Source organism: Chiroxiphia lanceolata, chromosome 18 (assembly GCF_009829145.1).
Source record: "Chiroxiphia lanceolata isolate bChiLan1 chromosome 18, bChiLan1.pri, whole genome shotgun sequence".
NCBI lineage: Eukaryota > Metazoa > Chordata > Aves > Passeriformes > Pipridae > Chiroxiphia > Chiroxiphia lanceolata.
The window spans coordinates 10,319,601-10,343,277 of NC_045654.1; the positions used below are offsets into that span (position 1 = coordinate 10,319,601).

Sequence of the window (23,677 nt, forward strand, 5' to 3'; positions counted from 1 at the left end):
AATACTTGGCCATTATCCTAAGTATGTGTAAATTCTTATGTGATGCAAATCCCAAGTGATGAAACTGTTGGTTTGTTTTCTGCGCGTTACAAACTTGAACCTGTACCTTGAAAACCAGAAGGGGGTGTTTTTAAAGCCATAAGTATGACCTGAAAATGTAAAATTAAACTCAGAGCTGATTTCACACATATGGTATAAGTATTCTCTGGAACTGGTAACTGAGCACTTAATTATCACAGCTGGTGGCTTGATTTTTAACACAGAATTAGAGCTAAATCCTTAATTGGGTATGAACCACCCAGTGAAGTTGAGGCTTGTCTGAGTGAAGACTTAGATGCTCTAATTTTGTCTCCATTTTCAATCTTAACACTTGTCATGTTTTTATCTGACCACTTGTTGAGGAGCAACAGAGTATGTACTCTGTAGCTGGAGAAAACATGCTCTTGAAAACATAGCTGTAGTCTGTGCTGCTAATTATGCTACTATTATGACTTTAGTAACAATTCCTTTTAATTAATGACTATCTTGTTTAGCACGACTCCCTGGCTGCTGCAGGGACCAGGGATCTGTGTGGAGTGGGGCCCCTTGATCATTTCAAGCTTAAGCATATCTTTATGAACAGCTGCAGTTGGTTTGTGGAAGAAGTCTGGCATTGTAGGCTTGGAGTCCTTACAAAGCCCTGTACTTTTGGTAACAAAAGAGATTAATGAATCTAGGCAGCCTCTTTTCCTTAAAATCAGAGTGTGGTTTTGGGCTCAGGTAGAGCTTTTTACATTTGGAGTCTTCATGTATGTGTTTTCTTCTGGGCAGTTTTTTGTGTTCTGCATTTTTCCACTCTGCCCTCTTACCCTGGCTGGGGAGACTCTTTTCCTTGTAATCTTCAGTCAGAGGAATCCATATCAGTTGAGCTGTTGCGCAGTTCCCGTTCTTTCCCTTCCCCTGGTGCCCCTAGTCCCGTGCTCCTGGCTCCCTGCTTTGCCTTGGGCAGGAGCCCACATCTAGGGAGAGCTTCCCTGTGAAAGAAATCCAATGGGATTTTTGACAGTAATCCATTATTTAGATATATATATTTCTTTGCATTGGGTTTCAACTTCTTTCCTGTGTTTCTCTCCTGTGCCAGAGGATGAACTGAACTGTAATGTTACAGTCAGAGACTGAGGCCTCCCAAAATGAGTTGGGGAAGATGCTTGAAGTATTGGGTGGGAAAGTTTGAGTCCTATGTCCTTTTGTGGTATCAAAGGTCAGGCTCTCTGAAGCTTGCCAAAATCTGCTGGGACTTAATTTGTTCCAAAATTTATAGCAGATGGCAGAGGGAAGGGTGATTCTTCATGTGGCTTATAGCAGTAACACAGGGCATGATTCTACTGCTTCTGAAAAATCAGCTTTTAAATAGAAGGGAGATATTCTATTAATTTTATTTCAGCTGCCTAACACTTAGCAAGCCTGTCAGGTTCTGATGCCCTTTAACACTTTCTCTTAACATCTTGAGCTGTTAGAATCACACATGAGAGCTTTTTAATGTTGTTTTCCTGTGGACTTCATCCCCATGCTCTACTGCCTCTAAGACAAGACTACTTTAACTTTTCATTACACTTAACATATCCCCTAGTTTGTTCAATACAAGTTGTGGTTGCATCATGACAGTAATAGTATGTTAAAGTTGGAGGTGGGTGAATGTGGGTGGACAGGCAGCGGTGTCAGCACTCTTTCAGCTTGATTTCATCCTAGTCTTCCCTTTCCATCACTAAGGAGATGGCACTTAATAGTAAACATAATTGAAGAAGGTGTGTGGTGAAATATTTCTTCCTCTAAAGATGTCTTGCAGTACTGTCAGTGATGCTTGAGCAGTTGGAAGAGACATAGATGCAAGCTGCACAGATCCACATGTGAGGTACTCCTGGTCTCCCCCTGGCCATCTGTTTGGCGAGTAACAATGACTGAAATAGGAATAAAATAAACCTGGGACTGTGTTTCTCAACTCTGGATATGTTGCTTCTATTATATCCCTGTAGCCAACTTTGCTCTGTTACAAGTCAGCAGTTAAAAACAATCTAATCTTCCCCATGTGTTCACACAAAAACATCCTCAACAAAACATGGATGAATAATATTGTTTAAAGCTGGTATTTTATCTATAGTAACTGTATTAGCCCGAATTGCTTACGTGGGTTTTAAAGCTAGCTTTGTAAGGAGATTAGCATGTTACTAATAGTCTCAGGCCACAGTAATGTTAGGTAGGATGTCCAGCTTTCAAGTCCTGCAGGAGTATGAAATGCTATGTTAACACTGAAAAGGGAAACTGGAAGTCTGGTCTTTGAATTCTCTTCTGTTTGAGAGCTGGTGTAGTTCAGTAGTATAAGCCACTGAGATGTTTTAGTTGTAGCTCTCTATTTCCTTCCTCCTGATGCATTAGTTCAATGCTCAAAGTCTCTGATGCAGGGTTTCAGTTCAACTGTTTTTTCATGCAGTTTTTTGTCCCATTTTAGACCCTTGGGACCTGTCAGCCCACAGGGTGCTTTGAGGAGTAAGCTGGTATCTCAAGGGGTGCAGTCAAATGCAGGGAGCTTTACACATGGCAGTTGCTGTGATTTGTCTGCTGAACTCAGATGTGAGAGAGGGAGAAATCAATTTTTATAATAATCTTTCTTATTTCTCAGAATCTTGTTTTAATCTGAAACACTGGCTGGAGAAGTAGTTTGTGTCATTGAGGGTTGGGAGCTGCTGAGAGAAAAGTAACAGGAGCTTTTACATTGCTGTGTTTGGAGGATCTCTGGTCAGAATAGAAGCATCTTTATTCATAATACCTGGTGTTGGGACAGATGTGGAATCTCAGTGATCAGGCAGCCTGGCTGCCTGCAGAGATTGGGTAGAGATACAGAAATGCTGAGTAAGTTGCTGTACATGTTTCATACCTTTGGGCAGTGTTGGCTGGTTTCCTCCAAAACTCAACCACCACCTCAAAGCCAACTGACAAATGAAACTAATGATTTAATTGTCTGACTCACAATAATTAGCAAAGACTTGTGTTCTTGCCTTGAGGGCTTTTGTGTGGGAGTGGTGAAAAGGAGGATTGCTTATAATAGAACTGAAGCTTGTAAGATATGGCAAGGTATCAACTGCTCCAAAGTGGGGAGAGAGATCTTTCAGTTTTCTTTGCACTCTGGCCCCCTGATCATCCCATCCAAGAAATGCTCAGTGGAAAATACTTGGCATCAATTAAAGAACTGCTTTTGCCACACAAAATGACATTTTAATCTGTTCAGATTCATATATTTCAAATTATCACTTAGGGAAGAAGGTTTGTCTTAAAAGAAAAATCTCTTAGATTTTGGGATACTGTACCCTGTTCATAAACCTTGACCCCAAGGGAAAAATAACAAAGTAAATAATGCCTTTATGGGCATGAGATTTTGTTGCACTTTGTGCTTAAGAACTGAACTGAACAAAACACCACAAGCTATAGGCAATTCTAGGGAGTAATTTATATCTTAGCATGGTAGGAAGCTTTTATTCACAGTTGTGTGTTTTCCAGAAGTTGTTGTGCTTAAGTCATAATGCTGTTTTTAAAGTTCCTACTTCCAAAAGCAAAGCTGCTTAGAGTAACTGAAGTGGCCATGCTGGTTTAAGAAGGTGATTTCACTTGATTTTTGACTTGAAGTTTACTTTTTACAAAGTTGGAAGAGGATGGATTTTTTCCAAGTGTTGTGGACAAACCAGCAGAAATCAAGCTCAGCATCTTCTTGCTTGATCAAGTTGATGTAACAGAAATTGCTGTTGATTGTAGTTCCTGTCCTGAAAAGTACATCCATAAGTATCTTTTGTTGAGAGGTGCCTTGCACTAGTAAATGTTTGCTGTCTGATAGCACTTGTGGTGCTATCCAAGATAGCTACCTGCAGTCCAAGATCTGTCAGTGTTCACCACTGATGTTAAGCAGGTGGAAAGCATTTTTATTGCCACTTATTGCCATTTAAGTTTGCTTTCAAATGCTGAATTCTAGTTAGGTGTTAGAATACTGCAATTGGGTCCATTCTGTGCCTTTTTTTGGTTGCTTAAGAAGGATGATCTGAAACTGCAGATCTTTGATCTGCCTCAGAGTTTGTGAATTCCAGTTGCATGTTTTCCTTTGGGTTGGATTCTGATCAGTGCAGAGTCAGTCTCAGCCACCCAGCACCTTCTGGAGAGTTATTCAAGTTGAGTTTACCAAACCTCTAACTCTTCTGACATTAATTTATTCTGTATGTCTTAATAAATTGAATTTAAAACTTGAAATCTTACTGCAAGCTAATGAGATAAACCTGAAGAGCCACAATAATGTAGGAATGTTCCAGGGCTTGTCCCACTATTATTCCCTTATCAGCTGAGACACTGGTTTTGCTTGTTTTGTGTTTATGATTCTGGCAGTGTCTACCAGACAACATTTAGCTTTGTAAAGCTGAGTCTCTGCTGTTGAACTATTTATAACCTTTCCTTCCAGGTACTCATTTCTTCTCTAATGGCTGTTCCTGCAGACCTGTTCTATTCCCTTGCATATGCTGTATTCTTATGTACCCTAATCAATCCACAAACTTTCTCTCCCAGCTATTCTTTTCAGTATGCTGCTCTCTTATCCTGAAAGGCTCATTAATTAAGCAGAAGCACTTATAAATTGGGGATAACCTTCTAGATAGAAAACCTCATACAAATATTTTTATAAATGGGTTTATTTCTAGTACCTTGTGTAACTGATTTGACTTCAAAGTAGGACATTATGGTTGTGTGGGGACCTTTAAATCATGCTTCAGTCTAGGATTCTGAATTTTTAATATCTGTCTACTGTATATATTGTATTTACTGTCAGATTTGATGTTTTTGTGTTCCATCTCTAACCATCCCGTCCCTGCCCTAGGTTACTTACCAAACAGCATCCATGCTGTGGAAGCAATGCTGGCTGCTGCAAGCATCGGTGCAATCTGGAGCTCTACATCACCAGACTTTGGCATTAACGTGAGTGGCCTCATAGCATGTGCAGAATAGCTCTTGCTGTGTTTCAGACAACTGTGGGGGTGATAAATACAAGTGGCAGATTGATTCTGTTCACTTTAGTCTTGCTGCCACCTCCTGGCACAGCCAAGTACTCCAGATTTTTTTTTTTTCTGGCTACCACAAACTCAAACATGTCCTTTCAGTTGTCAGTAATGATTTTGAGCTTAGAGATTTGAGTAACTTTAGCTACTCACGTTGGAATATTTTTCAGATGGACTCCATAGTCTTGGTGAGTTTTTATTATATTAAATATGCTAATAAGCAGCAGTTCAACTGAGTTGTCTGAAGTTTGGTCCTTCATCCCAGGCTGCTTAGCCATGTTCCAGGTTCTTTGCCTAAGCAGTTCCATTCTTTTCCTCTTGTGTGGGTAAACTCAGCACCATCCCAGTTGGTCTCTTCCAGAAGGCTTTGTTAGCCAACAAGGTGGAGAATTTCAGGCTAATATCACTAACCTTGTTTACTTAAGTGAAGAAATAAATTTTTGCTGTATTTTACACACAGCATTATCATGACATCCAAGTAGATATGCCCTGGAAGCTTTGGGAATATATTGTGCTTGCTTTGGGAAGTCTTTACCACCCATCAACAGATACAAATTACTTCCACAGTAGAGTGTTGAACCTTTCTTCTGTCTAAAAGTTGACATGACAGCATTTGGAGAATGTGCTGTTTGTGCATTGCAGAGCACAGAACACCAAAGCTTTTAGGTAGTACCCTCAATTTCAGTGTTTAACCCCAGTGTCTGGTTAAATGTATGGAATGTGTTCCCTGGATTAGCACTAGAGGGCGACAGCATTCCATGTTTTGGAAAAAAACTATTAAAAAAATCATTACAGCATGTAACGATCAATCTGTTCTACAAATATTTTCTGCTTGCTCAGAAAATGACAGTATGGAGTATCTTCTCTGCAATGTGATTTGATCTCTCATCTGGGGGAAGATTGTTCATTTTGCTTGCATTACAGAGGACTGGTATGTTTTCTGTCCATGTTGATTTGCTGTTATTTTCAGTGCCCAGCTTTAAGTTTTTGTGATAGTTTTTTAATGAAACTTAGCCTTGGAGCAGCAGTGCTATCAATATCATTTATTCTCCTTTGGCAGCATGTGTTGGCATGAATTCAAACCCTAAAATCTTGAGGGAGATCAGCAGAGATCCTCAGACATATTGGCTTCCACCCTAAGGAAAACATATTCTTCCTTCTGTGCAGTTGCATTAATCCTGTTAATGTAAATGAAGATTTTTTTTTTTTTGGTTGTGTTTCGGGAAATAGTGTAGCATTTTCAACATTTCAAGTCGAATTGTGTATATATGTTTGAAGCTTAGAAATGTCACTTTTCAGAGCTGCCTACACACTGCAGTCTCTGAATGCCATACATCCAAAGGTTTCAAGCATTCAGGAAGTCTGCTGTCAGAGAACCAGTGAGCTCCCTCCCACACAGAATGCCACTCTTGGCAGCTCTTGCTTCATTTCTCTAGTCTCTGGTAATCCATTTCCATATATTAATAGGAAAGTGGTGCTCTGAGGCCTGTGTGTGAGAAATTGTTGGATATAAAAGTTTATAAAGGAGCTCTGCACTTAGAACTAGGTGAGAAACCTTTGGTGAGCCCCAGCACAGTCAGTGCAGCTCCATTTGTGGGGTCCTGCACAATTTTTAGTACTGGATTTGAGGCTCATGGAATTGAACAAGCCATATCTGCTGTACCTGAGCTTTTTGTGAAAGTGATTCCTTGCTGAGCCATCTGGTTGGATTAAAGTTCCAGTGTAGCAATTACATGTTCCATCTGTTTGTATTGCCTTTGTATCATGCCAGGCTGCCCTGTGGGATTTGATCCTGCCAGTGCTAATGAATCCAATGGAGTGTGTTAGCAGATTTGGTAAGACCCTCAGTATTGGAGTCATCTCTGTTTCTGATTCACTCCTCTTCAGATCTGATTCTTCTGTTAGAGTACCCTTAGTTCTCATTGGTCTTCACTTTTAAAGACCAGGCAGTGTGGAAATGGGGTATATGGGCTCTGTGCTCAGCATGAGTACACACAGATACATAAATACACCCAGCAGTGTGTGTGGTTGCTTGGTCTGTTCTTGGAAAAAGGTACAAAGAAGTAGGTATGATAACATACCTAAGAAAGCAGGAAAGTGACTGTAATGTATTAATTAAATCTACATTTTTGAGTTCGTTAGCTAACACGTTAGGGGCCTCTTGAAAACCACTTCTGTCACTGAAACAGATTCTGGTGACTTTTATTTTAAACTAATTGATGTATTTGAGTGTCAGTGCGTTGTCACTGTATTTTCTTACAATGTGAACAAGGAAAGTGAAATGCATCTTTGATATGAGAGAAAGCTGTTAAGCGACATACTCAGCAGGGACAGTTAAATATTGATATTTAGTCATATCCCTCTACCTTACCTGTGGTGTTCAGTGAGCTTTCCTGAAGAGAAAGCAAGTCCATGGGAAGCTGTTAGGACAGGACCGCTGTGCTTTTTCAGGAGGCTTTCTTTCAACCCTGAGGAGCCCAGCTTGAAAAGAAGTTTAACAGAGATTACTTGATTGTGATGTTTTTGCATTCATCTTCTAGTTTGGTAATTTGTTTCTCACTTTAGCTGCGAAGTAGAAGACAAAACAGAAAACAGAAGAATAAAGAATGCTGGGAGGAGTAAGCACATAACTCAAGTCTGACTTTTGCAGCATGATTTAGGAGATTGTTCTTGAACAGTTAGCTGACAATTTTACAATATTGAGTAATCTTATAGTTCTTAATGCTTCAAGTAATGTAGCTAGAGAGGTTTGAACATCACTGTGTGCTGAGTGCTTTTAATAAAAGGATTTGCTTCTTGCTGTTGAATACAAAATGATTTTTTTCTGGTAGGCTGTGTACATGCAGTGTACATGGAAAAAGTGCCAGAAAGGTTTTAATCTCAAATAGGATGATAGTTGTGATAAATTCCTGAAAAGAGTGTAAGCTGGAGGAGACACCTGAAAAATTAGCATTTGAATGTGCCCTGCCCCAGAGATTCTAAAGGTGCTGTGGTAGTTTTTGCTGGTAGCATAGGTGTTTGTTCAATATGCAGATTATTTTGATTAAAAAAAGAGTGGTATAGTTTCCTTTGTTAATTGTAGCAAAACAAAGCTGCCAGTTCAGGTGAAGTACCACCTCGCTCTACGATAAATGCATCTCCCACAAGACTGGGCTGTTTGTTTCCCCCATTCAGACCCCCAACACAACACTGGTGACCTGTCAAAGGCACCCCAAGGGCACGTAGAGCACCTGCCTGCAGGTGCAGCCAGGGGTCCTGTGGACCTTCGTGGAAATTAGGGGCCCAGCTCCTGCTCACATCATTGTCCTCTTTAGATGAGTTTACAGCTGACTCTCAAGGTGACTTTTTTAGCTGCTTAGACAGCTTTGTGAGCTTGACCCTTCAGTGAACAATGTTCTGTGGTCCGTGGGGATTTTTTCTGTATTGCTGGTTGATATATTTGGGGATCATGAAATAGATTGTTACAAACCTGTTGTACTTTGGAGATCTTGTGTGAATGAAAGCAGGCAGTCTTTTAACAACTCTCCTGTTAATTCCTGTCCTTACTCCTTGCTTGAATTGAAATTTGCATTTAGCATCCACTGAGATTTCCTAGCAATTAATTTCGGGGCTTTTTTAACTTATTTTTCTCTTTGTCCCTAGGGTGTGCTGGATAGATTTTCCCAAATTCAGCCTAAACTTATATTCTCTGTCGAAGCTGTCATATACAATGGCAAAGAGCACAACCACTTGGAAAAGCTGCTGAGGGTGGTAAAAGGTATTTCACTGCATCTTACCTAGTCGTAGTTATGCTGTAGTTCTGTGAGCACTCAAAGCCTGCACTGCCACTGCTTGTTGCTGTCCTTCTTTCTTTACTGTATCACTGTGGCCACTTAGATTTTTCAGAACAGATTTGAGTAAAAACTGAGTGGTCCTTTCTGTAATTTTAACAGTTTTCTGCTCATTTAACTTAAATAGATCACCAGATATTAGTCAGCAGTAGAAGCAGAGGAACAGGAGCTGATGATAGTGTTTTTAAGCTCAAGCAAAGTGCTGCTGAAGACAAATGAAAGAGGTATTAAAGCACTAGAGCTTGCAGATTTACACATAAAAGGCTGGCAATATTGAGGAAATTATATCTTGGGTAACAGTTTAATCTTTTGGGGTTTCAGTGTATCAGAATTATTTCTGTTAGTTCGTGCATTACACTGTATGATTCAATCAGGCAGAAAAGACCTTTGGGTATGTAACTGAGTGTAGTAAATAATTGTTTTCTTCTTTCTTTCAGGGCTTCCAGATCTAAAAAAAGTGGTAGTGATTCCGTATGTCTCCTCAAGAGAAACCATAGATATTTCCAAAATTCCAAACAGGTAATGGGAGCTTGTGAGCTGTGAGTGTCCAAACTAGGCATGAGATGGATATTGAAAGCTATGGAAACTGCCTGACTGATCTCTTGAACTTGGAAAAAACGGGATTTAGTCAGATTTAATGTGGTCCATCTTCATACTGGAAACAGAAGTGTAGTGTAGGTTGCTGCAGATGTTTTGCTCCTACAAAACCACCGTTGGTATTACTGGCTCTCAAATGAAGGCAAAATTCAGTAGGGAGAACAAAGCTTCCTGAGCTGAATAATTAATAATCTAAATGACATTTTTAGAGTTTCTTTTGCTTACTTACTGATTTGGATTATGTATATTTAAACACTTTTTGGAAATGATTGAGTCCCAGGGTTAGACTCAGTTTGTTCCTGTCTGCTTTGAACTGTTAAGACTGGTAGCTGGTCACAGGGGCAGGTTTATAGTTTTTTGTTGTGTTCAATCTAAAGATTATACTAATGGTTTATTTTAAGACAGAAAAGGAAAAAAAAAAATTAGCAATTCAAAGAGTAGACTAGAAATAGAACTTATATACATAATTTGGGTATATGGCTTATTGTAAATGAGCTATTGAATACAGAGGTAATCTTATGTATGGGCTGAGGTAATGCTTTCAGAAGTTTCTGAAATGTTCCTTTTTTTTTTTTTTTTTACCCCCTCTTGTGCAGTGTCTTTTTAGAAGACTTCCTGGCTACTGGGAAAGGAGACCAGGCTCCCCAGCTGGAGTTTGAGCAGCTGCCTTTCAGACATCCTCTCTTCATCATGTATTCATCAGGCACAACAGGGGCACCAAAATGCATGGTGCATTCAGCAGGGGTATGTCTTCCCTCCTGGAGCTGCACTGCCTGTACTTAACTCCCTGGATTACATCTTCCCTTTAACAGCATCACACCATGGTGTACTTTAAGGAAGAATTGATTGCTGACAGTGTTTCAGTAACTTGCAGTGAACCTTTTTATTTATAAGTGGCTGTTTGAAAGCAAATATGGATTGCTATAAAATATATTGGTTTAGAGATCAGTGTGGAGACCTTTCAGATTTCTGGCAGCAAGTATCAGTCACAAAAGGATCACTAGAATTGGCCTGACTGATACATGTAGAGGAAAGGCCAAAAAACTTAGGTGTTTGGAACTGATTTTTGGACACTGCCAAGCTAAGGCCCACAGGGAGCTTGCAGTTTTTATAATCTAGATTATTTTTTACCTTAAACTGTATTCTGTATTTATTAGTTCAGAATATGTTATCCTCATCAATCCTTTTTTTTTTTTTTAAGGAAGGAAGCCAGAAGGTTACCATCTCCTTGAGTGTAGGTTTTGCTTTGCATGGAAACTTTGCTTTAGGCAATGTCTTATTGTGGCTAAAGGTGTATATGATATTTGTGCCAAAATGACCTATGCTCATGTTATTTCCATTTACTATTGATGTTCTCAAGCTCTTAAAGTAGAGGAAGTGACTCCAGCAGTCAGGCACAGTGTTGAAACTTTAACTCTTCCATTAGTGTAATCCTTAAAAGGCAGGGCTTTTTCACCCTCAAGGCAGGCAGGATGTTTTGAACAGTGCAATTGTACCAACATGTGTAAATGGAACTGCACAACTTTTAACCAGAGTCCATCATTTCTGCTCTTTGCTCTGGAAGTTAGGATGAGCATCCTGCAAGGCTGGGTGGCCTGAGGGCAGGATCCTTTGATGCTGTGCCCATAGTGTGTATGTTCTTGCCTCTCTTTGATGGCAAGGACTGGAGGATTTGCCCACAGACAAATCCCCTGCTGCCTGTAAACACTCTGCTTTATATATTATCAATAGGAGTTCATACCAGGCAGCAAAATGGTCCCATTGGGACACATCCAGTGTTTGTGAAGAAGGTATATTTTGTGGTTTGACAGCTGTTTTGAAGCTGTACTGGCTTTAGACTGGTTAAGTACTTGCAGGGGTGGATTAGTAAAAACAGGATGGGTGTTTTGTTCAGTGATGGATGATCAACAGTAGAGATGAAAACATAGATGTAGATCAGACAGCAGGACTCTGCAACAAAGTTCTTTCTTTTCCCATGTTACCTGTGTTACTCCTTAACTGAATCATTGCTCTGCTCTCCATCTTTTCAGTTTGCACAGAGCTACCTTAGAGTTTAGGTACAGATTACTCATCCTTGCTGGGGAGAAGAGGAGGTAATGGATGGATGAATAGGTTTGTAATAATTCTGTTCCTATTGAGCAGCTCTAGTTCTGTGTTGCAGGGTGACTTTTTTTCCCCCTTAAGTTCTAGAAATTGCCTAAAAGCAACTTGTTTCATCAGAGGCCTCAGGAGTTGCATGCTTTGTATGTGTCAGTGTGAATAGGGCCTGCAAAAAGTCCATGCAAATAAATTCTTAGATGCCTTCTACACACTTGGTTGGGTTCCTCTGTTTGTTCTTGGCTTAATCTTGTTTCCACTGGAATTAATAGTAGGATTCTTACTGATATCAACAAAAGCAAAATTAGTCCACCATCTTCGTTTCATTTTCCAGCCTTACATTAACTCAAGTTTGGTTTTGGTAATTAAAACAGCAAGAAGAGATGACATTTCAACGAAGACATTTCAAGTATTGCTTATTTATAGCATGCTTTGATACTGTGTTGTTACTGTAGTGATTTTTAGATGCCAATAGGCAGCTTACTTTAAATTCACAACTCAGTTTATCTAATTCTGCAGTATGTTTCTGGTGTATTTGCCCTGCACACATTCTGTTTTCTTGATACACAGTGAAATGACACATTATAAATAAAGAAAATGCAGCCAGGTCATGGGGGATGTTTTAAAAAGTGGTGCCTCAGAGAGTAGGCTTTTTCTGGTGTGTATGGTATTGAACAGTTGGGTGTGCTACAGAAAGACATTTGGAGGGATCTTTTTAATACATAAAATACATTAGTGAGTAATTGTTGTTTTTTAGTCCTAAAAACATGGGTTCTGCTTCTTGCCTTGTTCGTACAGGCCCTTTTTCAGTTATTCCATATTCCCAGCTATCTAAGGACATAACTTTTTGATAAAATCCACATAATTCCTTTCCATCTTAAAGACTTGCAAGACATCTGCCCTGCTGCAGACTCCTTGTGCAGCTGCAGGCAAGTCACTCTGAGGATTTTTCATGCTCGGACTCTTTCTGAACAGCATGTAGAGAACACTGCTGGTTTGAGACCAGGCTGAGCAGCCATGAGTAGCTACTCATGGCAGGCTCTCAGCTGTGTAACTGCTTAGCACTGGTCCCTCCTGAGCCACAGTGTGGCCCAGGAGCAGCAGTGCCTGCTGGTTTTTGACACTGCAGATGCTCAGCACTTCACCTGCCTTGTGTTGAGCCCACTGAAGACAAGTAGACCAGTAAGTTTTATCAGCTGCCAGATCTGTGTCATGGAATGCTACATGCTTGGGATTTATTTTGAGGGTTGTAAAAGTCCTATAAATGCACAAGCCCTATAAATAAACTTGAGAGAGCATCTTGGGCCGTAAGCTCTTTGGAACAGCTCTGCCTTCTCCCACAGTACCTTTGTTTCCAGGCTGAGTCTTAACAGGTTTTGCAGGGGAATAGTTCATAGCCTCTACCTGAAGTCATTGTTTTAAAATCCCCTTTTGATCCCAAAACTGTGAAGTAGCAAAAACTGAATGAAGGAAAAAGAGAACCAATACTTATTTTAATCGAATTTGACTTTTAATTTTGCCATTTCTTGTGGCTCTTTCAGAATCTCCTGCAGGGGCAGTGTGATTTCTTTTTGTAAATGCAGTAATTATGTTAACACCTGCAATTCTTTTGGCAACCTTAACAATTCAGTTAGACACAGTGTTTCTAAATCCTAAAGGTTTTGGTAATTTTCAGCCGTAGATGATGGTAGCTATAGCTAGGTGGCAGCGTTGTGACAGCTGAGGGTGTTCAAACAGCAGCAGGTGAATTCAGACCTGATTCCTTTGAGCCGTGAAGCAAAAATAAGATTTACTCCTTTATTTTTATTTAATGTTTTCTGCCTTTTCTCCCGAAGCGTTTGTCAGTTTTATGACTCTCCTTTTTCATTTCAAATGTTTATCTGTAATCTTTTTTCTTTCAGTGTAAATCTAGTTTCATGCTTATGAGGCTGTTAATAGTTTCACTGTAACTCCTTGCATAAATGCAAGAACCGTTTTTTATTTTAACATCAGCCACGTTAATTTGTCACCGAGGTGAAGTGTCTTAATGAAGTAGTCTGTAAATTTATTTATCCTAACAAGTTATGCTTTAATGATGATCAGGAAGGTACTTTAGCAGCATTTCCAACAAAAGAAAAGTAATATATTCAAGTACATTATTAACACTGACGCTCTGAGCAGTGAGACATTTCACATTGCTAGTCACTTCAGTGCTTACAAGAGATCTCTAGTGTTAGGTCTGATGTCTCCTATGTTAATAGATAAGATAATTTGGATACATAGTGCTAATGTATAGCAGCTGCTGCAGTTTATAGCAGCTCTCAGTCCTTCATTCCTCCCAGTTGCCCAAACACACTGAAAATGAAACTCTGTCAAAGGGCTTATCTTGGAAAATCTGACTGGTAAAAGCCTGCTGTTTAAAATTATGGTCTGCATGGAGTATTCTGCAACTCTGATGGCTGTGTAGAGTTGAAAGTCAGGGAAGTTATTTATTCCATGGATTAAAAGTGATGTGCCATGGGAATTGCTGAGGTCTAATGAGAGAGGCTGAAAAGTTATGTGAGAATGAGGAATGCAATTGCTGCTGCAGTAAATAGGCCCTGGGATTTACTTCAGTTGTAGTTAAAGGAAATACTTGCTTTAATCCTGCAGTACATCCTGCAAAGTATTGACTACATTAGTAATTTTTAAGTCTTAATGTGCTGTCAGAGTTTTGCTTTCCACTTAGATGATCTTGTATTTTTCTTTCACTGTCTTTGCAGGGCACACTAATACAGCACCTGAAGGAACACATTCTTCATGGCAACATGACCAGCAGTGATGTGATTATGTACTACACAACGGCAAGTGGGGCTTAAGGCACTTCTAAAATCACTATAATAAATGTTTCTTATAAAGATGAGATAGCTTTTCATACAAATCTACAAGTACATTTTAAAGTATTTTAAATGTTTGTTCTGCAAGGGATTGTCCTACGTAACTGAGTTTAAAAAAAATTCAGGTAAAATAATAAAATACAACCTTTCTGATGAAAGGTCAAACCCATGTTAAATGTTTCTGACCTAACTGGTGAGGAAAATGAATTGATTTTTACAGTCTCTTAGGTTTATTGATCAAACTGCCTCATCAATATCACCTACAGATCAGATTCCAGTTTCCTCCATCATGCAGGGCTACATCATACAGAAGATGAGAATTTCTATTATGTCTCTGTTTTGATGGGGAGGAAAGGAACTACCCAGCTCTAAACTTTGTAAAGGAGAGGGAGTAAACCTTACCTATGTAGGAGTTCAGGTATGGGGTGGGGGTGCTTTTTCTAATGCTGTGATTAAAAAAAATGATTCCAGAGACTCCCACTACTGCAGCTGTTTGAGAAGGCTCATGTCTTTCCTCATGAGTTCCTTTCTGAGCTTTAACACAGCTAGTCAGTTTGCAATATCTCCATGGAGGGATCATTGTAATTGCCTTGTCTCGAAGTTGTCTTGTCTCTTGACTCATGCCTTAAAGCAATGTGTGTAGGGAGGCATGGAATTCCCATCTCATTAGATATTTGTAAGGATAAGTTAGATGAGCATCCATCAGGAACATGTAGCTGATCAGTCTTGGGACAGGTGAGAGGATAAGCAGTGCTTCAGCCTTATTTGTGGATTCTTAAATAGCATGGTTAGACATAATAAGTGGAGATGGGTGTGAACTCAGGTATTTAACAGTTTCTTACAGCAGGAAAACTTCAGGCAAGGGAAACGGAGGACGGTGTGGTACCTCTGGCACGAGGACAGGGACCATGCCTTGCTCCAACTTCTGCCAAGATCCACACCTGTCCATCCTTTTATAGTTGCCTGTAGCTCCTCTACCAGCATGTGACAGCAGACAGCCCTCCTGATCCTGTGCTAGAGCTGCCAGAACAGCAGACAGGGAGCTGATGAAGATAAACTGATGTAGGTATCCTCTCTTTTCCAGACTGGCTGGATGATGTGGAATTGGCTAGTGTCTGCACTTGCTACAGGAGCTTCAGTGGTCCTGTATGATGGATCTCCTCTAATTCCTTCACCAAATGTGCTCTGGGACTTGACTGACAGACTAGGGTATGTAAACAAGATTAAACAGAAGGATAATGGCATTTGCTTCTGTCACAGTGACCGCGTCCAAGCAACCTCACTAAAGGTGTTGTTCCCTTGGTCAGGAACTCGTACCCAGCAGGACATGTTTGTCTTTTGGCTTAGCCTTGATTGGAACTACTTTTAAAATTTTGTGCTAAAAACACTTTTTGAGAGAGCAGGAGAGACAAAGAGCTAACTGTTTCAAATTTGAGTCAAGTATTAGAATTCCAGGCAAACAAAGAGTTCTGGTTCAATAGTCAGTTTTCAAGAGCAGCCTTTTCAAAAGGCAGTAATTGGGAGCAATCTGACGAGTAATTTCTCAGTGCACTCAGAACTTAGTAAATAAGAATCCTTTTTTCCAGCAGCTCAACGTAAGACTCAACACAGAACTTTGGCTTAAAGACATAAATTGACTGGAAAGACTCAGCAGGGTTGCTTGTATTTCCATACTTTTGCTTTTTAATCTGTAATGCCTAATTCTTGCTGACAAGCTATTCTGTAATTGTTTTATACTGTTTTTTCTGCTTGCAAATGCTCAGAGTGCCCTTTCTGGAAGCCTAGAGAAATAGCAGATATCACATAAAGTGCTGTAAAACACTGTGGTGGCATTTAACTTTGTACAGTGGTTGAACTTTGATTTTTTTTTTTTTTATAACTTTCCTATTTTGCCAGTTGGATGTAAGCAGTAGATTTGAATGTTATTACTGGTAAAATAAGTGTCATTTTTAATTGATAATTAAAATTAACTTGGTGATAGAAAGTGGATGAGTGGAAAAGTGGAAAAGATTCACTTTCCAACTCTTGATAATTAATAATTTAAACCTCATTGTCTCTTGTGGCATGTAATATTTAAAGAGTGGCATTTTGTCTCTGGCTGTTGTAATTGAAAGTTAATGCCTAGTCAAAATGCTTCCAGTAGAGAAACAGCACAAAACAAACCCACAAACTTGAGCCATGCCCGACCCCCTAAAAAAACCCTGGTAGAACAACAGGCAAAAAATCAGAATTGAGAAATAACACAGCTTATTTTTAAGCATTGTTTCTTTTCTACATGCCAAATCTGAGTGAAGATAAATGTGTCTGCATGTCTCACTTTTGTAATCTGGCGCTAAAAGCGGTGGCCATCTGGGTGGTACTTCATCATGCAGTCTGTTCCCAGCTCACTCATGTTAAATATGTTAAAAAAAGGCTTCAACATGTGAAGACTACCTTGCTTCCCTGGAGAGGGACCACACTTGCCTTCAGATACCCTGATGATACTGTAAGAATATGCAATTTCCTACTGCATGGCAAGAACTACTCAAGTGGACACTCATTAAATGATCTGTTGAAGTGAATTAGTGGATGGTGACTAAATGCAGTTATGTAGCATCTGGAAGGGAATAATAGGAGACTTGGCTCTACTGTGCTATAGAGGAAGTGTCAAACATTAAAAATAAATAGAGAAGTAATTTGTATTCTAATGTAAAATAAGCACTGATCAGAGACATGGAAGGAAAGTGAGAGATTACATAAGCATAAAAATAGTTCACATGGTTGGGGTACACGGGAACTGAGGAGCAGTGTCCTGTGGGCTCTTGTGGTGGAAGGTTCCCTGCCCATGGCAGAGGGGTTGGAGTTAGGTGACCTTTAAGGTCCCTTCCAAGCCAGAGCATTCTGTGATTCTGTTGTGCTGTTCCCATGTGCCTGGTAAATTGCTCTATGCACTGATGTGTTTGTGCAAGTAACCTGAGAGCTGAGAGTCACCCACCTGAATGGCAAAGGGAAAGCATCTCCTTTTGGTAGTGTTGAAATATCTCCTTGCCTGGAAGTGTTCTACCTTCTGTCTTGCCTTTGGAGTAAAAGCCAAGATAGCAGGATCTTATTTTTAAGCTCTGCTGGTGTCTGTATTGCCCATGTTCTCTGCACTGAGACTGTAGCCCTTATCCTCATCTATCTCTGCATTTTCTTGAGTGAGTTTATTCCTGAGTGAGTTTATTGCTGTAATATAAAATGAATTAGCAGAAGGCAGGGAAGAGGATTTCCTGCATGTTAGCAGAAACATTAAACTAGCACTTCTATCAATAGAGTAAGGAAGAGTCACAGCCTTTGTTTCAAGTTTTAATTCCATTGTATTGCAGAGCTCTAAACAGACTTTGCAAGTGCAGGATTGAGTTGTTCAGTTGGGCCAAATTTCCTGTTTGTTTAGGTACCTGCAATTCAGGCTTTCACCAGTGGAAACTGAAAAATGCAATCTCAGGAAAATCACTGAGTGCTGTCACAGAGTAAAGTATTTTTTATCCATCTGTGCCCTGAAATGGCAAAGTTTTTCTGTGTAAGAGTGTACCAAGGCAACAGCTTTGCATTACAGAGTTTTGTGGCAATTATGGGTCATTAATGTAGTAAACATTATAACATTTTCTGATGTCTTTGGAGTGTTCTGCAGTTACAAATTCCTGTAAGTGAAAGTGAATGATGTTTTCATGAGGTGGGAAAGCTTTGCTTAATATTTAAAGATAGAACGAAAAGTTTCAAAGCTGCAGAAGTGACACATGATCTGACTAATTTTGATAGTTCAAAAGGATGTGCCTTCCACTTAGAAAGCTTTAAGAGACTGCATTGTTTGACTAATCCACATACAGAGTGTCTAACAGCCTCTGCTTACAGCAGTGGGAATTGCAGGTCTTTGGAATCTTAGCATATTTAAATATGCAAAACATTTAAACTTTTTTTCCCTCTAGGATCACCATCCTTGGAACAGGTGCAAAATGGCTGGCTGTGCTAGAAGAGAAAAATTTAAAACCATGTAAGCTTCAAAAAGCTGGTGAATCCCTCCCACCTTTCCTCTCCTGGTTTTGGGCCTGTATCTTGTCACAGTCCTTTATGTAATTAGGCTGTGTTGTAGTGACAAAGAGTTCGAAACCCTTGTAAAAATTATACCTTACCCTGTGTTGGTTTTTCTCCTTTCTAAGGTGAAACACACAATCTCCAAACACTCCACACTATCTTGTCTACAGGATCACCACTCAAATCTCAAAGCTATGAGTATGTCTACAAACACATAAAAAGCAGTGTCCTCCTGGGATCCATTTCAGGTGATGCTTTTATACTGCAGCATCTCAGTAATTCTCTTGATTGCCTGTGCATTTCCTTCTTGCTTATTTGTGCTGTGTGTTTGGGAAGCTTAAGCCTTGGATCATTTGGGAATGGTTGTAGTTAAACTGAAATGAACTGTCTCTTTAGTGCAGAGATTTTTCTGCATAATTCACTGTGCCATAATGAAACTCATACACTCCAGAAGGTTTTTGGTGGATGTTTTGGATCTTAGCTCTTTTTAAGTATGATCATTTATTTTGACTGGCTGTCCTTAGGGGTGGCAGGGTTGAGATCAAGAAAAGAGTCTATTAACCTGCAGAACATACTGTTCTGCAAATAGCTGACTTTAGCAGAAAATATCTCTTGGAGAATTCCCATTTCAGTTCTTTTGTGCCAAGTAATTGGCACTGCAGACAGATTTTTTGTAAATTATATAATTAGAGAAATATCAAGCCCCCATGCTGTGCAGTTTGTTGTGAGGAGTGCTGAGGCAACTTCTAGTCACATAAGATCCACCACAGCACTCTTCCTTTTGCTTTGTAACAAGGACTGACTCTTTCAAAGGGCTTTTTAACTCAGTTTAGTTTGATTTTTTTTTTTTTAAAAGTATAACCATTCTGCTGAAGTTCTCAGACTCTGAGCTCAATAATAGTGCTGAATCTAGAACTTGCTACTACAGACATTAATAGACTCTAATGCAGAAGCCTATTTTTGAGTAAAGCTAACATGATTGATTTGTGTCTTAATTCTTCTTCCTTGAAGTCCTAGGAAGACTATAAATATTCCAGTTAAGTAAGCACTTTGACAGTATCTATTTTTCTTAAGATAACTGTTCATCCTATAGGCATGGCTCCCCTCCTGCTATGCTAATAAGATATAAAAGCTAAGTAAATGTTGAGTGGAATAGCTTGACTGGTTACTTTAATCAAAACAAACAAGAAAACATTTCTAGATAATTCTCTAAATATCTTAAGTCTGTAAACTAGGGCCTGTTTATTTTCTCATTCTCCTATAAGTGGAAATTTCCTTAAATGAGATTAAAGAAAATGTTGAAAGGAGAAAAGTTATGCCTGAAGGGGTAGTTCTGCGTGAAAGGCACACACATATAAAGACATATAAAGCAAGGAAGGAAATCTTTTAATAAAAGCCACAACATTATTGTAGATAATACTGTTTGGTTTATGGTGCTTAATGTGGATCAGAAGCATTTGGCAAAGGTGGCAGTTTACTGTTCTAGAGTTCAAAGTACTGTATATTCTAAATGGACTTCTTTTATTATAGGTGGAACAGATATCATTTCATGTTTCATGGGTCAGAATGTTACAGTTCCAGTTTACAAAGGAGAAATTCAGGCCAGAAATCTTGGAATGGCTGTAGAAGCGTGGAATGATGAAGGTAACTATTATCCAAAACATGCTTATAAAACACAGTAGTTACATGACCTTAATTTTCATTCATCAGATAGGTCAACAGTCAGCTGTTTAATGTGTGATTCCACTTTAGAAACATGTTCCACAAAAGCTGCATATGGATCCATCTGATCTGGATTTTAAGGGACTCCAGTGAAGATAACAGTCCTTCTTTTCCATTACTCTGCTAAAGCACATCAAGGCTAAATTCCAGCTTTTGGTGTGTGTTCCCTAGCTGTGTTGCTGGGCATGCCAGGCTGGCTTCCACCCTGTGGTGTAACTCTCCTGAAGTTACTGAGGTTAAGACAGGGATGAGCTTAGTAACTGAGCACCAGTTGAAACCAAGACCAACAGTCGCAGCATCTCTCATATTTATACCAACATCTGGCTGTAATAATAAGTGAAAACTGCTTTGGTACCCTGTTATTTACAGAAGGGAAATGCAGAAAATGCCTCTTTCTTTGTAAACAGGAAAACCAGTCTGGGGTGAAAGTGGAGAGCTGGTTTGTACCAAGCCTATTCCCTGTCAGCCCACACACTTCTGGAACGATGAGAATGGAAGCAAATACAGGAAGGCTTATTTCTCAAAATTCCCAGGTATGTCATGAAGGGCTTTGGATATTGCTCAGGCTGGCCAAGGATCCAGATTGTGTTGCTGTTCCTAGCAAGGCACAGGTTTATTTGCTATTGCCCAGTGACAGACACGTGCAGCTTTGAATTTCGATTCCCAGGGTGAGAACCCCACAGCGTGTTTCATATCATCTCACTCTGTTTTCTAGTGCTTTGTTTTGAATATGGATCCAAATCAAACTAGTAAGAACCTCTGCAAGGCTCTAATCCCATTTTGCTGCTTTCATTAGGCAGATCTGACTGTCACAGCCTCCCAGACTGCAGTGCAGACACAGACTGCTTGGCATGAGTGTGAAATGGAAGTGCTGAATAGGTCAGGTAGCAGTCAGCTATTAATGAGTGCTACTGCACCTCTGCCAGACTGCTCCTGCCTAGCTGGAGGAGTGAATCCCAAGGGATAAGTGCTGACCTGCTAACTCATTAGCATGAAGATTAAGTATATGCTACCTCAAACATGCATATTCTGCATTCATAGTCTCCTACAGAGCAAAGGAAGAGGCACTGTGGGCCAGAGGCTTTCTTCCTAATAATTGTGGAGGACTCTGCTCATCCAGGGCTTTTCCTGATGTGGCACAGTGATGCTGAAATCCCTGCTGCCTCCTGGGCAGGGATTTTATAGGAGCAGGATCTCCAGCTGCTGTTTTTTGGAGATGGAAGCTTTTTTAAAAATAGCAGCAATACAGAGTGGATTCACGAGGGAAGTCAGATGTTTAGCAGGAGATAATCTTATAGGAAAATTGAGGGAATGTGGAAGTTGCAGTCTGCATGTAAGCCTGACAGCAGTAAATAGAAAAAATGTGACAGTTGTTAGACTGAAATCACTGTGATCCAGAGGTTCTGTCTTTCTTGGGCTTAAGGTTGTAACAGTTAAGTTAGAAGATGGTCTTACTTGCACATGCATGTGCAAGTAATTGAGTTTGGAATTTTTCTCTAGAAAAGCTTGAGTAGAATTGGCTTGTACTTCTGGTTTTGGCAGGCTGTGTAGCAGTATCAATCTTAAAAATAATACAGAAGACATTCTAGCTCTGAAAAGTCAAATCAGATTTTACATTAACACAGATCAAGAACATTAAGCACATAAGCTCCCTAGGGAATTGTTGAGACCTATTATGCAAGCCCAGAAAACTTCTTGCACAGAATTTTACGTTCTAAAAGAAGTGGATCAAGAAAGACTGGTGGGAATATTGTTACCTTTGTAGAGGATTCTTCCAGTTTGCTCAAAATGTGGTGTTCAGAGGAGCTATTCATCTGCTTTGTAAAGGATGCTCTATAGTTATGCAAACAAAGAATCAGAAGATAATGTGGAGTTTGATCCTAATGTGTGAGCTGCTCCTGGGTGTGCTAGCTCTTTGTAGTAAATGCAGTATGAATTGTTTGTGCAGTTAAATACTGCTACACTTGCTGTGGGTAGTTCTCAAAGCATATCTGATAAATTATACTTAAGTATGTATTTTATTAAGTTAATGTGAGTTGAGTTACACAAATGTCTACTGTGACTGGATGAGTAAGAAATCAGCTGCTTAACCTCTGCCATTCCCTAATAGGTGTCTGGGCCCATGGTGATTACTGCAAAATTAATCCCAAGACTGGAGGAATTGTCATGCTGGGTCGCAGGTAAAGTGTTTTGAGTAAACAAGTGCTAAAATTTGCAATCTTCACTTTGGAGTATGATGTCCGTGATTCTGTGTCACACCTGTTAGCTTTATATTTTATTTAATCCAGTATTGTGGATTTCAATCCTTAAATTAATCAGAGCAGCTGAATTAGAGGGAAGGGACTAATTTCCAAGTTCTACACCACTTTTTTTATATGTGAACACAAGACAGTATTGGACTTTCTGCTTTCAATGGTTTATAATGATCACTTAATTTCAATTGGGAGTGCAGCACATTCAAGGTGGTGAATTGGAGATTGTCCTCTGGTCTTGCCTTTAACATTGACTTGTTTTACAGCAAAACTTAATTATAGAAGGTCAGGTATTAAGCTGGGCCTGTTTTAGTGATCATTAGACATTCAAGATCACAATTGGGGCTGAATTTTCTGCTTGCATTTCAAAGCTGCTGTTTGAAACAAAGTTGAGTGAATGAATACTGTTGAGGTTCTTGGTACAGCTTCCTTTTAATGAGCAGAATGCCTTTTTGAATTAAATCCTCTTACAACTCTGTTTCTGATGTGGCTGCACTTTCACTGCCTGAAATGTAGAGAGACTCGGTTAATTGCATCAATTTTTCCTCTTCATCAAACTGTAATCACATTTTAATGCTTCTTTTTGTTTGTCTGTTTTTTTCAGCGATGGTACATTAAATCCAAATGGAGTAAGGTTTGGAAGTTCTGAAATCTATAACATAGGTATGAAATCAACTTTCCACCTCTTTCAGCTATGCCATTGTTGCCTTAAATCTGAAATTCAAGCATTATGAAGTGCTTGAAAGGTTTAAGTAATGAAAGACTTGCTGTCTTTCAGATGAAAGACAGTACAGGGTCTATTAGCATTAGCAAAATTTGGTTTTGTGAACTTGAAGTTCTGGTTGCTTTCCTGAAGTATGTGTAGGGTGGGAGATGACTAGTTGAGATTATACAAAAGCAACATTTTAAGGAGCATATAGTAAGGCTTTACAGACTAATAGTATCATGTAGGTTTATAAGAGAACACTTAACTTGTCAGGCTTTTTTTCTCCCCAAGACAAGCTCTTGACATTGTTTTTATTGTACCTTACCTGGTAATTAAGCAGCAGTTCTTGAGCTTGTGCTTTGTGCTTCAAAGATGTTGTGGCAGGTGGTGAAACTGTCCCTGCAAAGGTGCTAATCTGAGACTTAAGCACCTGTTGCCTCTTTGTTCTGGTGTCATCAGGCACATTATTCTCCTGTCTATGCATCAGTGGGAACTGTGAGGAAAG

General features: G+C 39.6%; 1 protein-coding gene across 1 annotated transcript in view; it reads left to right on the forward strand.

The window, feature by feature from the left end:
• Nucleotides 1-23,677, forward strand: part of AACS (acetoacetyl-CoA synthetase) — a 38,780-nt gene that overhangs the window by 10,707 nt on the left and 4,396 nt on the right. The window contains exons 5-16 of the mRNA XM_032705413.1: nucleotides 4,886-4,983; nucleotides 8,706-8,820; nucleotides 9,331-9,412; nucleotides 10,087-10,234; nucleotides 14,329-14,409; nucleotides 15,527-15,651; nucleotides 18,387-18,451; nucleotides 18,618-18,740; nucleotides 20,023-20,136; nucleotides 20,622-20,747; nucleotides 22,325-22,394; nucleotides 23,071-23,129. Of these exons, the coding sequence (XP_032561304.1) occupies nucleotides 4,886-4,983; nucleotides 8,706-8,820; nucleotides 9,331-9,412; nucleotides 10,087-10,234; nucleotides 14,329-14,409; nucleotides 15,527-15,651; nucleotides 18,387-18,451; nucleotides 18,618-18,740; nucleotides 20,023-20,136; nucleotides 20,622-20,747; nucleotides 22,325-22,394; nucleotides 23,071-23,129 (1,206 nt within the window). The remainder of the gene's footprint in view (nucleotides 1-4,885; nucleotides 4,984-8,705; nucleotides 8,821-9,330; nucleotides 9,413-10,086; nucleotides 10,235-14,328; nucleotides 14,410-15,526; nucleotides 15,652-18,386; nucleotides 18,452-18,617; nucleotides 18,741-20,022; nucleotides 20,137-20,621; nucleotides 20,748-22,324; nucleotides 22,395-23,070; nucleotides 23,130-23,677) is intronic.